We start from the raw sequence: 17267 nt of genomic DNA on the forward strand, positions 1-17267 counted from the left end.
TATTTGGCTCTCAATTGATTCTTTTGTTCACCCCAATCCCCATCAGCATGAGGCTGAACCTCCATTATAGGCTAAGAAAAGAAGGGATGGAGAAATGGCCAGATAGAGCATGAAGATAGTTGGGGCATGAGGAAATATAACGAGGAGGACAAAGTACCCTGCAGGATTAGCAAAAAGGGTGGATAATAGGGAGCAAGTGTGGCCACAGAAACAGTGGTCTATCAAGTGGGAGTGAAAATGGGGAGAGGAGTGGAAATGAGCGAATCATATGCTGTGACTTATCCTCCCAGTTCACCAAGGACCAAAGGCGCCTCAGTTTGAGGTGCAGGAGGATCGAACTTTCAGGTAGCCGCGGGGAGATGGGAGGGTATTTTTTCACACTTGAGAGGGTCTTGGCTGTACATAACTGGCCACGTTGGCCACCAGTATTGTGCACTGGTCCCAGCACGGTGCTTTGTCAATGTGCTGTGACTAATCCAGGTGGGATCCCACGTTTTCTTTGTCCCTAATTAAAAGAGGATTAGATGGAATGGAGCTCCAGCCCAATACACATAGCCACCGTCCCTTCGCTCTTCTAGGACAACCGTATTTACTGGATTGCCCGGATTTTCTGTGCATGCCACCAGCTGAACTTAACAATCATCTCTGACTCTTTTCGATTTTTTAGTAAGACTCAAACAGGCACAGAAAAAATGGACTGTTCTAAAAAGACAGAAAGTATAGTTACATGGCACAAGAAAATAACAAAAGTATCAAAAGAGGTATTGTGTTGGTTCAATCCAAACCTGGACTTTTAAAATGCATGTGAACACGTTAGCCTGAGCAAAATTGTACGAAATTGAGCTTCAAAGTCTTGGGCCCACCCAGATAATGCGGTTGGGGATCATATAACTCCTGCATGTAAATGCTCAGCTAGACTCAAATAGGCCCGGGCTAATCTTTTCTTTTTAACAACAAGAATGCGTAGGTGTGTACTGATACAGCCGAATTCCCAATAAAGCTGTCAGACAGCTAAAGGTGTCAGAAAAACTGTGATTGAAAATTTGCCCATTTAGACCATGTATTAACTAGTGGTAGAGTGGTAGTCTGTCATAGGTAGAATTCCAAAAATGCATGAATAAAACTGAACTCGATGTAAGATAATTTGTGGTCATCAAACAAATTACACAATAGAATAAATAAATCATAAATAGACAACAGCAGAAATTCAAGTCAATCACTAATAATGGCATCAACTTCCCCTACCCATTAGAAAAGTCATATTCACTGTCACTCTGCACATGAAATTGTATCATATTTCAGTCAAAGAATGTTTGAGTTCACATTTTCAATTTATTTTGATGTTGTTTCGATGTCATGAAATAATGTATGTCCAGGGAAATATATCCAATCCATGCATGGAATATTTTTCATATTGTGGTATGTCAGTGGCTTCTTTCAGCTGTTAACTCACCCTGAATTGTTTCCTTGAAATAGCCAGCTAAGATTAGTAAAGTGCTGATTGATTTAGCAGTCAGCTGCCACACACACGGCTGTTTTACTCACGCTGAACCATTGGTATGTGGGGAGGCCTTAAAAAGTAAACATGTTGCCCTGATCTCAAGCCACACCATTAAGGAAGATGGTTAAGGGTCGTTTTCAGGCCGATTTGCAGCTTGAATTGTTATTCAGTGTTTACTTCCAGACATAGCCATTCAGCTGGCAGCACAAAGTGGTTTGTCAGTTATTGTTACAATAAAGACCTAAAACAGAGCTCAGCGGTTATGTTGAAGATATATACATCATGACTGTCTTTTTTCCAAAACTTTCCACTACATTCTAACCAAAAGTGGACGTCCCAGCAAGTTCACCCCAAGGTCAGAGCGTGCCATGCTCAGAGAAACTGCAAAGTAGCCTACCAAGACTCTGCAGGCCTCAGTTACCAAGTTATTAACTGTTAAAGTTTAAATCAAGAAAGGCTGAACATACAGTATATTTGTTTGTTTAGAAAGGTTTTTAGGAAACACCCTCTCCTCTCTAAAAAGAATATGGCAGCTCAACTTAGATTAGCAAAATTGCATCTGAACAAACCAAACAAACTTCTGAAACAATATCTTTTCGAGAGACTAGTCCAAAGTGGAGATTTTTGTTCATATTGCACAGCAGCACTTTTGATTAAAATCAATCACAGCACATCAGCATGAACACCTCCTACCAACTGTCAAACATGATGGAGGAGGGCTGGTAATTTGGGCTTGTTTTGCAGGCGCAGAACCTGGCCACCTTGGAGCCACTGAGTGAACTAAGAGCTCTTCTACAATTAAATGTGAGATAAACAATCAAACTTCTGTAATTAAAATGCCCGAGAGTGCTGTGTATGAACAAATGCCCACAAACCTAAAACAAAAAAACAAAAAAACGACAGTGAGTCAAAATGCCCAACTGCCAGAGAGACTGAAAACGTCTTACAAAAAATGATCACCTCCAGATTTTGCTGCTAAAAGTGTTTTTTTCGCACACACTTGCATCTTTGCTTTAGTTTTTATTGATTACTCGGTGTAAAATGTCCGTGTGTTGTTATGAAATGATATACTGTGTATGAATAAAGTCATGTGTCAAGCTGGTTTTCGACTTGTTTCTTCAGCACAAAACCGTTGAAATCTACATCCGCTTCCTTGTAATCATGGTTCCCATAATGTGTTCTTCCGCTGCCGTTGCCCACCTTTTGCTGGGAAAACTGCGTGCTGCGTCACAGCGCGAACTGGGACTAATTTCAGGACAGATAGACCTCCTCACACAGGCAGGACAGGAGCTGCCCACGGGGATACTACAGTTCAAATAAACAAACGCTTTCACTTAGTGGCTGTTTTTTTTTTCTCGGACTATGGATGATAATACCGAAGTGGTTGCAATGAAAGAATCCAAACGACGAGCGCGTCAATCAGGTAGTGTTTTTCGGGTATCTTTTGAATGGCACAGGGAATATATCGGTAGCATAGCCGCAGTGAACATAAAATGAAGTTTTTTGGATTTCTCACGTAACAGAAACATAGCTTTCGGTTGGTTCTCTACCTGATGTGAATGTCTTAACCGAGTATCAAATTATGCAATGGCTTCATTTATTAAAATACTGTAACATGACGAGCTGGACGTGAGGCTAACGGTAGCAACCGTTGCCTAACCGTACATACAATGAAACGTTTTCATATTAGAGAAAAAAAGTGTTTTAATGAGAAACAAATGCTTTTCAACAGTGGACAACAATAATTGCACTGCCTGTATCTGCACCCCGTAGGTTGTTTATGTGGAGTGATATTCATAGATAAACGTATACCGTCGAAAAAGCTGAGAAAGATGACGTCCTGTGCGCGTGCGTAGCTAATTTAATTTTGTAAGGTGACACGCGATATATGAAAGATAACGGGTCAAAAAAATTGCTTCGGTTTTTTTTTTCTTTTGCACAAAGCTGATGTATAACTGGAAGCTAACGGATTTGCCGTTATCGACAGGGTGGGTAATGTTTATGATGGTGTTGTAATAATTACGATCACGTCAGTGACGTCATTACGTAGACCCGTCCCGTTGTGGAGATCTGTGCCACATTTTGAAACAAATAAACCTTGATTTAGTTCATTTATTGCAAGTAACAAATGACTGACTCTTAGGTCAGAGCCTACCTGTAACTTTAGTCTACGTCGCCCAATGGCTTTTTTGACTTATAACTTTGTGTGTAGGTCCAGGCGGGTATGATTTGCATGATGTTGAAGGTACGAACCTCGGCCATTGATTGGTTGCATGTCATAATCAATTATCAATTATCAATAGGTATGACTGAGTGTCATCTAACACCGGAGCACTAAGTGTCTGTGTAGAAGTGGGTTCATGTGGCATTAAACCTGACTAACACAACGCACACGAAAGCGTAGTGTTTAGAGATGGATGGAGACATGACTGGATTAAAGCTGAACTTCTAGCAATGAGATGTTTTGCATCTTAAATGAAATGAACAGGTTTTTTTTTTTTTTACAGGCCTTGAGTATTAGATTATTCAAATGATGATGAATTTGTTTCACTATATGTGTTTGTCCTCTGTCCCCCCAGAACTGGAGAATTCAGACTTTGACATTGGCTTATGTGGGTGGCTGCTGGTTGGATTTTCCATCCTTCTCATGCTGGTTACTCTGCCCCTCTCTATATGGATGTGCATCAAGGTCAGCTGCTTGTCAGATCCTGTTTTAATTTACCACTCTACGAGCAAAGCTTAATAACTGAATACTAACTGCTCAGGTTTTGACCTTTTAACTCCGACGCATTACAGTGAGGTATTTTTGCTCTCTGCAGATTGTGAAGGAGTATGAGCGAGCCATTATCTTCCGCCTTGGGCGCATTTTGCGTGGAGGGGCCAAAGGACCAGGTCAGAATCTCTTACTTTTTTCTCTTCTTCTTCTTCTTTTTGTCAAATGAACTGATATCTGTCTTTTGTTCCATCAGTATCTTAAGCCTTATTGTGCCAAAAATGCTTCTCTTGTCCCCATATGTCTTCTTGTTTAATTTTTCTGACATAAAATGGGGGGAAATTGTTGTAAATAGATACTTATATCTGTTATGGATTCTTTTCTATGAAGCTGATCAGTGGATGGCTTTAAGCTGATACAGGCTGCTTTGTCAAAGGAGCCCGAGGATGCCAAGAATTGATTCTGGGGTGTGGCGCTTCGGCTGAAAAAAGCAGCAAGGGGTCACGTGACCGTCGCTTCAGCTGGTCCTTCATCTGTGGTGCAGCTAATTCATTTAGATTTGATGGCTTTGTTTCCTTGTCTGCTTAATGACTTTGGTTGCTATGACAACTCGGAGGCTCAAAGAGCAGTGCTGAGGTATAGTACACAGAGCAGTCTGTACTTAAGCAGTGAGAAATGGTTTGTTCTGCTCCTGCACTTGAAGAGAATTGGTTTGACGTTAAACTAAAAGCTTAGCGTTCAATTGGGGTCGTGTTTACATCCACTTCAGTTGAACTGCGCAGGAATTGCAGCTGCATTTATACACAGCACCCGTGTGTCAGCGCTGTGTGGGTCAAGATATATTAAGCGATGTATATTAAAACATGTCAACGTAAATCTAAATATAGTATCCTGTAAACGGCACAAGCACAGTTTGTACAACTCTAATTACTTTCAAAATAAATATTTGGTGTGATCACCTTCAACACCACTTTTAAAACGATTGTGTGTATATTGTGAACCACAGTAAGAGGCTGAGTGTTTCTAAAGTGAGCAACAGGAAAAAGAACCTGTCTGAAAAGAATTTGGAGATTTCGACATCTACGGGTCAGAGAATCATTCAGAGACCGATATTTTCTGGAGAAGTCCCATGCTGTCAGCACGGAGTTCGAACACGCCTGCATCTGCGGTGGCATGTGAGCGCACTGGTGTACATTGCAGGTTTCGTGGGGAACACGTGCTGCAATCAGGGCAACGTCTATCACTGCTTATTGTAGTCAGACAGTTCCACACCACATTTTGCACCTTTTACAGTAGCACGGCTGTACTGTAAGTGAATTTGGGTGGTTGAATTGGCCTGTCAGCAGTTCAGAGCTGTCACCAGCTGAGACATTTGGTGCGTTATGAAGTTGTATATATATATGTATATATGTTAGATGTATATAATAAAAAAAAATCAGACTATCCTTAGGATGCCTTCTCTTGTACCATAGCATACATTTATCAGTTTATTTTGGCAATCTGTGCAGCAGAACCATAGAAAGCACTTAATTTTAATCTTATTGAGGCTGTGAATAGCTTTACAAGTTTGTGCCAGTCCACAGTCATTGAGATGTTCCCTTTTGTGCCAAAACCACGAACAAATTGGCCAACGGTACTGCATTGCTGTCCCCTAGAGCCATGCCACAAGATGAAGCAGAATTAGTGGGGGAATGTAGATGGTGAGAATCACACATGGTGGGGTGAAAGGATGTCCTGTTGTACTTTCCCACGGATCCACATCCTGCAAGTGGCAGATCCACAAAAGGCAAATCGGTGGTATAAATCTAAAAAGGAAAAAAATATGTTGGTCTGATGTCAGCCACACAAGGATATTCCAGTAAAGAGTTCAGTCAGGTGACATGGATGGGTAGAAATGCTCTAATAATGCGTGTAATCCAGAAGATTGCTGCATGTTTTCCTGTCCTGTTCACACCCACTTTAGTTTGAAAAGAGAAAAAAAAAACGACTTCTGTGAGGTTGAAAATGCATGCATCTCCAAACTCAATGTGTCTTTGTCAGATTTCTTGTTTAACTAGATCTAAAAACCTGCCATTACGGTCTCAAAACCCCTGAAATATGACTCCTGTGAGCGCCGGGGGACTGTGTACATGACAGCACAGGGTTAATTATACCCATCTGCCTGCCAACCTCACGTTCTTGAAAGGCAGGAATAGTCGGCACCAAAGTTGAATCACCTTTACTCCTCTGCTCTCTCTCTGTCTACAATAGCTGTTATGCAAGAGGGGATTTCGATGTGTTTGCTGTGTGTTTTGTTTAAAACGAGCTCTCAATACTGTTTATGGACAGTTTTTTACTGCCACAAAAAGTGCTATCCACTCACAGTTATACCTATAAGCAGTGTTTTTCTGTTTTCTCCGATGTGGCCTTTGTTATTCGGGTGACTGCTGTCATCTTCACTCCCCCTCCCGAACACATGGTCGGGATCTCAACATTTAAATTCACAATATCCTGACAGGAAGAAGCGGCCAACCCCTGTCTTGCTGTTGCGGTGTTAATGTTTGCTAAACGATCGCACACCTAGCATGTGTGTGCTTCGCTGTGGCACATGCTTAGCATTGTCTGAAGCGCTAATCCATTCAGGGCTGCTTGAAACGGGCTAATGAAAGCCTCAGAGTGCCGCGGCTTCGCCTCGCTGTTAACACAGCTGCAGTCTCATGAAGGGAGCTTGACTTGGCCTCCCGCCAGGATTTCTCTCGTCCCAGTGTTTTCAAACATTTGCGAAGAAGCTTCCTCGTTATTGTGTTTACCGAAGCTTTAGTCTTTGCTCAACCTATTTGCATTTTTGTGGTTCTGCAGGTTTGTTCTTCATCTTGCCGTGCACCGACAGCTTTATTAACGTCGACATGCGCACCATCACCTTCGACATCCCACCACAAGAGGTAAAGATGTATAACACGCACTCCTCCAGTTGAACCACACGGAGGATTTTAATTCTTAAGTAAATTGAGCCTTCAGTCCTTTAGTGATTTGCTCTTTGTTGAATAAATTAGTTAGTTTTATCTCTTGTTCTAAGACCCTCTTTCCTCTTTACATCTTGATAATGTAACTGTATAACTTGCTGATACAATTGCTATCCTATCCCAGGTTTTGACCAAGGACTCTGTGACAGTGAGTGTTGACGGTGTGGTTTATTACCGGGTCCAGAATGCCACTTTAGCTGTGGCTAACATCACTAATGCAGACGCCGCCACCCGACTGTTGGCCCAGACCACCCTGAGGAACGTCTTGGGCACCAAAAACCTTGCAGAGATCCTGTCTGACCGTGAGGAGATTGCACACAGCATGCAGGTAGACTATATTAGCTTTGATATCCACTCTGAGCTGGTATTGTTATCCAGAGTACAGTACTTCCTTCCCAATCATTCCCAAATTTACTTGTGTAAATGTTTTGGGAATTTGAAGTGTTAACCTATGCCCAAGTTGTAAACAGCACAGATCCCACATCTTTTGAGACTCAGAGATGTGTCTGGTATCATTGGAAAGGTAACACTCTCAGGAATATTATAGAAGTGTCTGTGTGATGCTGTGTCTTACTGACCCAGAGTGGGAGGGGTTAGAATGATGGGGTTGTTTCCCCGTCCATATGTTTGCCTATACATTAAATTGGGTAAAGCCATTCAGGGACCTCTAGGCCTCTATAGACACAGCTAGGTCAGAGCCACATGTATTGACTTCATGCAGTCCAAATTTGGAGTCAAAAGACCAAAAAATTAATTGTTCAGAGGTATTTTTCAACAGGTATGTCTATGCGTTTTCCTTAGTTCCTTTTTGGAGTCTCCTAAAGGACACTTGGTTACCAAAGCTGTATAACTAGAATCAAACAATAATATAATATAATATCTATCTATCTATCTATCTATCTTAGGGCTGGGCGATATGGACCAAAAGTCATATCCCGATATATTAAGGTTGAATTTCGATATACGATATATATCCCGATATTTTTTTCCGCAAAGTGAGAGCTGTGAAATTAAATGCTCAGTCAAAGTCAAAGCCAAATACGAGTAGATTTATTGAAAACTCACTATAAAATGTAAACATAAACACTGTATAACAAAGCTCCGTAAGGTGCACATTTAAATAAAAAAATATCTTAAATAAAATTGGCCTATAAAATAAGATAGGTAAATATTTTTCTGAGGGCAGCATTTATATATAAAGAGATAACAAAATAAAGTCCTCAGTTTAAGAAAAACGTTTTTAAACATCAGCTTGAGATTACCTGTTTCCGATATTTGAACTATATCGATATATGCGATATGGTCTAATTCCATATCTTATTTAAAAATATATCGATATATCTTAAATATCGATATATCGCCCAGCCCTAATCTATCTATCTATCTATCTATCTATCTATCTATCTATCTATCTATCTATCTATCTATCTATCTATCTATAATAGTATCAATTACAATATCTGCAATATTCTATCTATCTATCTATTACACAGTATGATATAATATCTATCTAGCTAGCTATCTAGCTATCTATTACAATATCTACAGTATGATATAATATCTATCTATCTTTCTATCTGTCTTTATATCTTTATATCTTTCTTTCTATCTTTCAATCGCAAAACCAATATCAAAATCGCAAATCTCTTTGTGTGATTCAATGCAACAATCTGTACGCATTTACATTACGCACCACACGGGGCATTTCCCCTATGATCGATAACGCATGGATTTGTTTTGGCACATACAAGCTTGATAGTATAGTCCCATACACCGTTGGAAACGTTAGACTATTGGCTAAAAGGTTATCAACTTGATTTCCATGGAAATTGCCATTGGCTGGAACTACTGTCATTCAAAGTACTATTGTGGGTAGTGAAGACGCGTGTCCTCATTGGCTTTCAAGACGTGTACTGCCCACTAACCATGCTCCGATTGGCTTGTGTCTGGTGTCAATCGAAGCTACAGTACCTGACACACCTCCACATTGAGAAATTTGTAAGCAATGGACTGGCTTGTGACTCGGAGCCGGCTTGATAAGTTACTATCTGCGTCTTTAGTCGCCCACAGTACGTTTTGCGGTTGGACAATACATCAACATTGTGAGGAGAGGATTAAGTTTATAAGAAAAGGGACTTCATATTTCATAACCATGGATACTTGGCAAGCTTTACAAGGTGTCCCCGAGTCACGAAAAGGTTTTGGTGGATAACAGTAAGGCTTGAAAGGTAGGTTGACATGTCACACTGAAACATGTTAGCTTAGAGGGTAGCTGAGCTAACGTCTGTTTAGGGCTGGGCGATATGGACCAAAAGTCATATCCCGATATATTAAGGTTGAATTTCGATATACGATATATATCCCGATATTTTTTCCGCAAAGTGAGAGCTGTGAAATTAAATGCTCAGTCAAAGTCAAAGCCAAATACGAGTAGATTTATTGAAAACTCACTATAAAATGTAAACATAAACACTGTATAACAAAGCTCCGTAAGGTGCACATTTAAATAAAAAAATATCTTAAATAAAATTGGCCTATAAAATAAGATAGGTAAATATTTTTCTGAGGGCAGCATTTATATATAAAGAGATAACAAAATAAAGTCCTCAGTTTAAGAAAAACGTTTTTAAACATCAGCTTGAGATTACCTGTTTCCGATATTTGAACTATATCGATATATGCGATATGGTCTAATTCCGTATTTTATTTAAAAATATATCGATATATCTTAAATATCGATATATCGCCCAGCCCTACGTCTGTTACTGTTATGGCTGTGAGCAACCATTTGATTCGGGAATGGTCTTGAATGAACCGGGTGAATCTCAGCTTTCTAACGGTGTATGGCATGAATATACCTGTTAAGGGATGGCGTTTCAGGATTGAACTAAAGTGCATACCGCCCAATTCCAATCCCAAGTGTACCGCTGACTAGAACCTGGATCGGGCCGGATTTTTCTGTCCGAGCCCAGCCCTCAACCAACAGAAAAGTTCTCAAATCCGACCCGAGCCCGAGATTAATTAAAATATTTGTGTCCGAGCCCGCCGGAAGCCCGAGACCAGTGACCAACGCAAGACGGCGCACCCTAATCAGTAAATACACATTGGTGACAGCGCACCATTATCCACCATAATCCATTATAGCTTGATTTCCCCCTCTCATTTTCCACGACTTTCAGTTCTCCAGAAGCTATTTTTCTTTTAATGTCCTTCATAGCGCTTCCAGCCAACTGAGCTCGGCTGCACTGATCGCACGTGTTTAATGTAAAGTTGTTTGAATGTTCGATATGCGTGCGTGCGCACCGAGCATGCACAGACCACAGATGCACACAGATGCATGCTGCACGGCATGAGGCACGAACAGCCTACCAACATTTTCATTTATGCATATTCAATTATTTATGTTTATCACAAAAACTGATGTTTGCAATGAACTGAAACCTGTCCTCTGGCTGTTTATAATTTTCACAATGTCTGCTTGCTTTCGAGCCCGACCCGAGTCCGACAAGACATTCTAATTTTTTGTCCGAGTCCGGCCCGGCCCGGCCCGGCCCGGCCCGTCGGGCTTCGGTCGGGTTGCCATACTCTACCACTGACGGCACAGCGTGCAGTAACAGGTTAAGAAACCAAGATTAGTAACATCTATAAACCCTAACGTGCTCTATTGGCTCCGTCCTACTAAAATAAGGCTCTTTTCTATTAAAAGTACCCAGAACTTAAATGATTCAGTTAAATTAAGATAGTTTATAAGGAACGAAGAGATTATTTCAGCTCTTGGTCATCTGCATTGCCACTGAGGTCTAAGGTACATGGTAGATGAGGTAAATCAAATGGAGTGTCCAGGCTGCAACAGAGCAATCAAACCAGTTGGTGCACTCAACCCAAGTCTTCAGGGTAAAAAAAAATCTCCTTACTGAGGTCATATCTGCAGGTAAGATATGTCCCCTAAAGAACTGTTTTTTGCGGTGGAAATGGACATTGCAGAAAGATTCCTGCTTTCAAAATGGAAGAAACACTGTTTATATTTGATAAATTTCAGTATTTCAAAAACCTCATCTTGGTGTATTTAACCATGATGAGTTAAGGAAAGTTAAAGCTTTTGCTGACCAGCGGCAAACAAAAGTCAATACAGTCCACATGGCGCTGTTTTTAGTTGTGGATTCTGGTGGAAAAGCAAGAAAGGAAGCAAAGCAAGTCCTCACAGGTTTCTAAGCGATGATTGACACCCAGTACAGACCACTAACTAATTGTGCCTGTTATTTCTCCCATAGCGAGTGTAAATGTTTAGGCGAGTAAGATATCATTAAACGTGTGTAATGGGGGAGTAGATCCTAGGAGCAGATCCTGGTGAGTGTAGTTCTTGCTAAATAGCCCATAATGTGATTTAAATCAAACCCAATAATTAGTTTATTCTACAATTCTCACTCCACTTATCTTCATGTTTGCAAACGGAATTATCATTGGCCTCACCCCTGATTTCTGTTGTCTTTACCACTCGAATTGGACTTATGTTCAGATTGAACAGAAATAGTTTTTATTGGAGTCTTTAAATAATCTATAACATCTATATAACTAATGAAAATGATTATATCTTAAGGCATGCATGTCATGTTAGTTGGGGTTCCTAATAGCGGAAGTGTAGTGTATCAAACAAGCCATTTAAACAATGTTGCACGGAGCCATGTTGTCAGGGTCCAACATGTAGTTGGCACCTGAACCGTCGGCATCAAACTGTAGTTAAAACTGTGCACGTCGGCTGTCGACCACAGAAAATGTAAGTAATCCTGTGTTCCCCTGTCGGGCCCAGCTTTCAGTTTGCGTTTTATTTTAATTATTTATTAATTCATTAAACTTTTACTCCCAGATTATGCTGAGCTACTCTAAATGATTAAATATTTACTCCTTTGCAGACCCAGTCAGAGGGTTTGTAAGTGATCAGTTGGTGGCTACGGTCATGTGAATTCCCAGATGACCAATTTTACTTTTTTTTTTTTTTCTTTTGGGGGGAAGTTTCAGTTTGAGGGTTTGTTTACATTTCTGTTTGTCTGTTTATGCTATTTATAGCCGGCTTCATCAGGACCCAGCATTTCCCATAGAAATTTCCAGCTCTCATCGGTGTAGAAGTGAAGTCAGGATACTCGTCTGCAGTGACATTTTAGTACTAATAATCCTAAAGTTTGAGATGCTGGTTGAGTTTCCACGTACGAGTGGTGGCCTCTACTTTGGGCTGCTAATGATGAACGCTAGCGTAGCCACTTTCTGTTGGACATCGACATTTGTTTGAATTAGGGCTGGGCGAGTTAACTAGTTATTATCGCGTTAACTCGTTAATTATTTAACGGCGATAAATATTTTATCGCACATTAATGCTTTTTTTTTTTTTTTTTTTAATAATAATTTTTTTTTAAATTTTGGGGGCTTTTGTGGCTTTAATGGAAAGTTCAGAGAGACAGGAAGCAGGGGGCAGAGAGAGGGGGAACAACATGCAGCAAAGGGCCGTCCGATGCGGGACTCGAACCGGGGCCAGCTTCTGCAAGGAATATAGCCTCTTGTACATGGGGTGCCTGCTCAACCCACTACGCCATGGACCACCCTTGTTTTATTATTGTAAAAGTCTGTTGCTCACAGGCTTTTATTTTGTAAAAGTCTGTCGCTCACAGGCTTTTATTTTGTAAAAGTCTGCTGCTGTCTGCTGCGGAACCGGAAAAGAAAGTAATCGGCGGATCCACCAAACATGGAGAAGGGTACGGAACTTTTACTCGGCCATTTTCATTTTAAAGTTCTTCCAGACGGCGGAGTCGACAGAACCAAAGTCATCTGTAAACTCTGCCAAGTTGAATTGTCTTCTCAGCGTAGTAGTTCCAGTCTAAAATATCACTTAAAGGCAAAACACACAACTGATAGCAGCAAGTCATTCAAGGAAACAGACAGTGGAGCGAGGCTTCTACATAAAAACTACAGAAAGATGCTGATGTTAAAAGTGTGTTTGCACAACAAATGTTATGGCACTTTCATTCATATGGCACCACATTTAAAATAAAACTAAACGCTAAAAGCTATACACTACTTTTGAATTCATTTTTGGAATTAGCTTACAAATGCGATTAATCACGATTAATCAGGGAAATCATGTGATTAATTAGATTAAAAATTTTAATCGTTGCCCAGCCCTAATTTGAATACATGTCATCACTGAGGTGTCATCTGTGTAGTTTGGATGTCAGACCACTGCTGAGGATTAACTTGATCATTAAGTTGCTTTAATGCAAGTGCCTGTTAACTGGCAGGGAGTGCGTAACATATTTCATAAGCCGACACAGTTTCCTGAGGTCTTAACTGGTGCAAAATAGTTTTGGGGCGTGACATGAGCAACTCTGCACCCCTCGCTTGTCTTTTCTCCAGTTTGTCTTAATCTAGATCTTTCATACAGCTTGGAGCTACTGTTCTGACATAAATTTGGACACAACTTCCTGTCATTAACCCTTGAAGTACGTTATTACTCTATAGACGCATACAGTACTTTGTCAGAGAGCTCAAATGACCTCATAGCCAACCCATAGAGAAATGCAATTTTATGTTCAGATTCTTACTTTTCCACACCAGTCAAAAATCCATAAACCCTGGGCTTCCTTACACTGAGTACCAAGTCCAACAGACATCAGTACAAACGCATCGTCCAAAATTCTTAAATAAAACATTACAGAAGACCATCTTTCTAAATACAAAGTTTATTCATTGTTGTGGACATGCCGTTATCGTTTCCAACTCATTCACATCTTTCAGTCTTTTAGTCTATTTTCTTCAGTTCATAGGGGATAATTTAGTGGTCAGCACTCTTAAACATATACATTCTTCTTCTTTTTCCCACCCAATCCCTATCCCCATGCATTGTGGAAATGCATTACTTAGGACTACGGTACTTGCTCCCATATGAGCTGCTTTTAACTAAAGTTTGATTTTGTAATAGCATCTGAAATTAGAATATCCAAAAGTCCAACCAATATCCAATCCAAAATTTCAAGAATCAGAATCAGAATCAGAATTACTTTATTAATCCCTTGCGGGAAATTCCTTTTCTGCAGTGCACTCGTTTACAGAAAAAAAGATTAAGTCAAGCAATACAATAGAGCAAAATAAATATAATACAATAAGACAAAATAAGATAAAGTAAAGATAAAGCAAAATTACAACCCCATACAGTAAAATAAAATTACACCCCTCCCATATTAACAGTGTATTACAACCCTTCCCATATAAACAGTGTAAAAATAAGATATAAGATAAGGAAAATCTCAGTATATATAATAAACAGTATTTACAATGCTGCTCAGTACCTAATTACCTAATGCCAGTTAAGAAGCCACATTTCCCAGCCTGGATATCAAACATCAAACGTAGCACTGGTAGAGCACTATTTGCCCATTTCTTGGCAGAGCAAAATATTTTAAGCTTTCCACTCGAAAAGTACAGCGAGTCAGTTGAAATTGAAGTTTGAAGGAGAAAAAATGAGGAGGCGGGATCACTCTCATAACCAAAGATAATCTCAACAATTCCGGCAGAGCAAGTTTTATCCTATGTTGCGTGCTTTACATGCACCTGGTTTCCACATGTATTTACACTCCTCTAAACATCATCTGAAATCTGCCGGGCTCAGCGCCATCTGCTGGGCGGTTGTTAGAAATGCACCAACACAGGTTTTCACTGAAGAGGGAACTTTATGGAATGGCTCTGGTAGTCTTAAACCCAGCCTCTGCACGTGGGGCAGCACAAACTGTATTGTTTCTCTGTTTCCTCAGTCCACTCTCGATGATGCTACTGACGACTGGGGGATCAAGGTGGAGCGGGTGGAGATCAAAGATGTGAAGCTGCCCCAGCAGCTCCAGAGAGCCATGGCGGCTGAGGCTGAGGCCAGCCGCGAGGCCAGAGCCAAGGTGAGTTGGACTGCCTCACCCTTACTCAGATCCTAAAAAGAGGAAGGAATAGTTCATATAAAGGGACTTTCTTCTTCTGATCTGAGCTGGCACAATAAACGAATGCATACAGAGACCGTACAGTGGTTAATTACCATGCATTTACAAATTATTTGTATGTTTCAGTAATTCTTTTGAACGGATTAATATGCCATTCAGTCTCACCCCCACAGGTCTAATCCTACTAAACAATGATAGAGCCTAGTGTGAAAACGGGGGGATTAAGATGAGAAACGGGATTTAAAAGTCAAACAAGAAATCCGGCCTAAGCCCGGTAAAAAGACGCTCTGAGAAATGTCTGTTGCTGAGGCCTCTTCCACCAGGATGTGAGATCAAGGCCCTCTCTGCTCCCGTTTCCTTCTCAAGGTGATCGCAGCAGAGGGGGAGATGAACGCGTCGCGGGCGCTGAAGGAGGCCTCCCTGGTGATCGCCGAGTCTCCATCGGCCCTGCAGCTGCGCTACCTTCAGACCCTCAACACCATCGCCGCGGAGAAGAACTCCACCATCATTTTCCCGCTGCCGCTGGAGATGATGCAAGGTTTCATCAAACGCTGAGGAGCCTAAAAAAATTACTTAACACTCATAGGGATCTGTTAGGCATGTATCTTTTACCCAGCAGTGCATTCAAATTAGCCGTTCTTTATTTGTTTCGCAAACACATTTTAATTATTTATTTATTTTATTTGAGCACAATTAGTGCGTTTTAACATGATTTGAACCGAACAGGAAGTAAACATTTGCTGCGTGACTGAGCAGAGGTCGGGGGCCGTCGGTCCAACATCCAGCACAATCTACAGCAGTCGGCCGGAGGTGCCTGCCAAACACTGACCACTGACTCGCCAGATTTAGCGTTGAAAGAACAAAAGCAGCCGTAGTGCAGCGCGCGGTTCAGTTTTATTCTTGTTTTCTGTGTTCTGTGCCACATGTAACATTGTCAAAGCAGCAGTAACCTCCAACCTTCTTCATCACCTGTTTTACATTTTTAAAGGAAAGTGCCTGCTGCATAAGAAGCCTGCACCTGATAACACACACACACACACACACATCTGTCCTGATGTTGTAACACTGCTAAGACTACTGCCAGCATCACAGTGCTGAAATGATCTCGTACCCTTTTGATTCTATCCGTGCTCTGGCTGCAGTGGCTTCATTGACGGTCCTATAATGGGCCCCCGTCAGCAGCACTGCAGCCTACAGCTTTCAGTTGTGCCTTTCTGTTTTTCTTTCCTCCCTCTCTCTCTTTTTCATTTCTGCTTTGGAGATGCAGGGGCTACAAATCCTTCAGCCAGAAGCCTTAACTTACTGCCATCCGTTCACCCTCATCATATTCTATGCATCTCCTTGGGCATTTCTTTAAAGGGTTATAGTTACTTTTTTTTTAAAAAATCTGATCATACTCTCTGTGAGTAACACAAGCCAAATGGACTTTAGCATCTTTGTTGATACGTTAGACATGTATTCTTATTCTGTTTAGAACGTTACTATATGTACTTTATAGTTTTTAGTCTGTGTACTCTACGATGTTTCGTATTTATAGTATTAGTGTGAAGTTTATTGCTGGGGATGGACGATGCTTCATCTCGCAGAGCTACAGCACTTACTTTTTGTGACTGAATGGAAAGGCTGTTATTTTATACTGCATTAACATGTTGTATTTTTGTGTTTACTGTTGCCATGGCAAGATTATTTTGCTCCATAACCCGTGTTGACTATGAACTGAAAAGTCTGCTCCAGGTAGAAGAGAAATGGACACACAAGCCCTTCAACTTTGCCAAATGTGACACTTGTGTCTTCTCCACGTTCTCAGTTAGCAGCTGCGTCCACGGGAGTTACTTTTTACCTATCAGTTGTTACACTTCAACAGGTCATTAATATGAAGCAGTTCTGCAAAAAAAAAACGTGCACATATCAGTTTTAAAGCTTTATTAAAGGGTTAACAGCTGCCAATACATTTTGCACAGCTGGATTTCATAGTTGAACTTGAATCCACATGTATGCAGACTTCCAATAAAAGGTGTTGTCCAGAAGCATGTTTGTGTGAGGATTGAATTAATTTTTGTGAGTGCAAGAACAGAAAACAC

At 40.8% G+C, this 17267-nt stretch overlaps 1 protein-coding gene across 2 annotated transcripts; it reads left to right on the forward strand.

Annotated features, from left to right (window-relative positions):
- Positions 1–2715: 2715 nt before the first annotated feature.
- Positions 2716–17213, forward strand: stom (stomatin). 2 transcript variants are annotated; one of them, XM_075455687.1, is made up of 8 exons: positions 2716–2924; positions 3714–3746; positions 4081–4190; positions 4321–4393; positions 7053–7135; positions 7341–7544; positions 15013–15147; positions 15553–17213. In XM_075455687.1, the coding sequence occupies exons 1-8, from the start codon at positions 2864–2866 to the stop codon at positions 15739–15741; spliced, it is 888 nt and encodes a 295-aa protein (XP_075311802.1). In that variant the 5' UTR covers positions 2716–2863; the 3' UTR covers positions 15742–17213. The 2 variants fall into 2 exon arrangements, with proteins under 2 accessions (XP_075311802.1, XP_075311803.1); XM_075455688.1 differs by lacking the exon at positions 3714–3746.
- The last annotated feature ends 54 nt before the right edge of the window (positions 17214–17267 follow it).

This window comes from Odontesthes bonariensis, chromosome 22 (assembly GCF_027942865.1).
Source record: "Odontesthes bonariensis isolate fOdoBon6 chromosome 22, fOdoBon6.hap1, whole genome shotgun sequence".
Taxonomy (NCBI): domain Eukaryota; kingdom Metazoa; phylum Chordata; class Actinopteri; order Atheriniformes; family Atherinopsidae; genus Odontesthes; species Odontesthes bonariensis.

What these genes read in the sequence shown, in the direction of transcription:
- stom (XM_075455687.1), top strand. Translation starts at nt 2,864, where the DNA reads ATGGATGATAATACCGAAGTGGTTGCAATGAAAGAATCCAAACGACGA. An exon ending in AGATTGCACACAGCATGCAG is followed by an intron (nt 7,545 to 15,012) that starts GTAGACTATATT and finishes CTGTTTCCTCAG; the next exon opens with TCCACTCTCGATGATGCTAC. An exon ending in GCCGCGAGGCCAGAGCCAAG is followed by an intron (nt 15,148 to 15,552) that starts GTGAGTTGGACT and finishes TTCCTTCTCAAG; the next exon opens with GTGATCGCAGCAGAGGGGGA.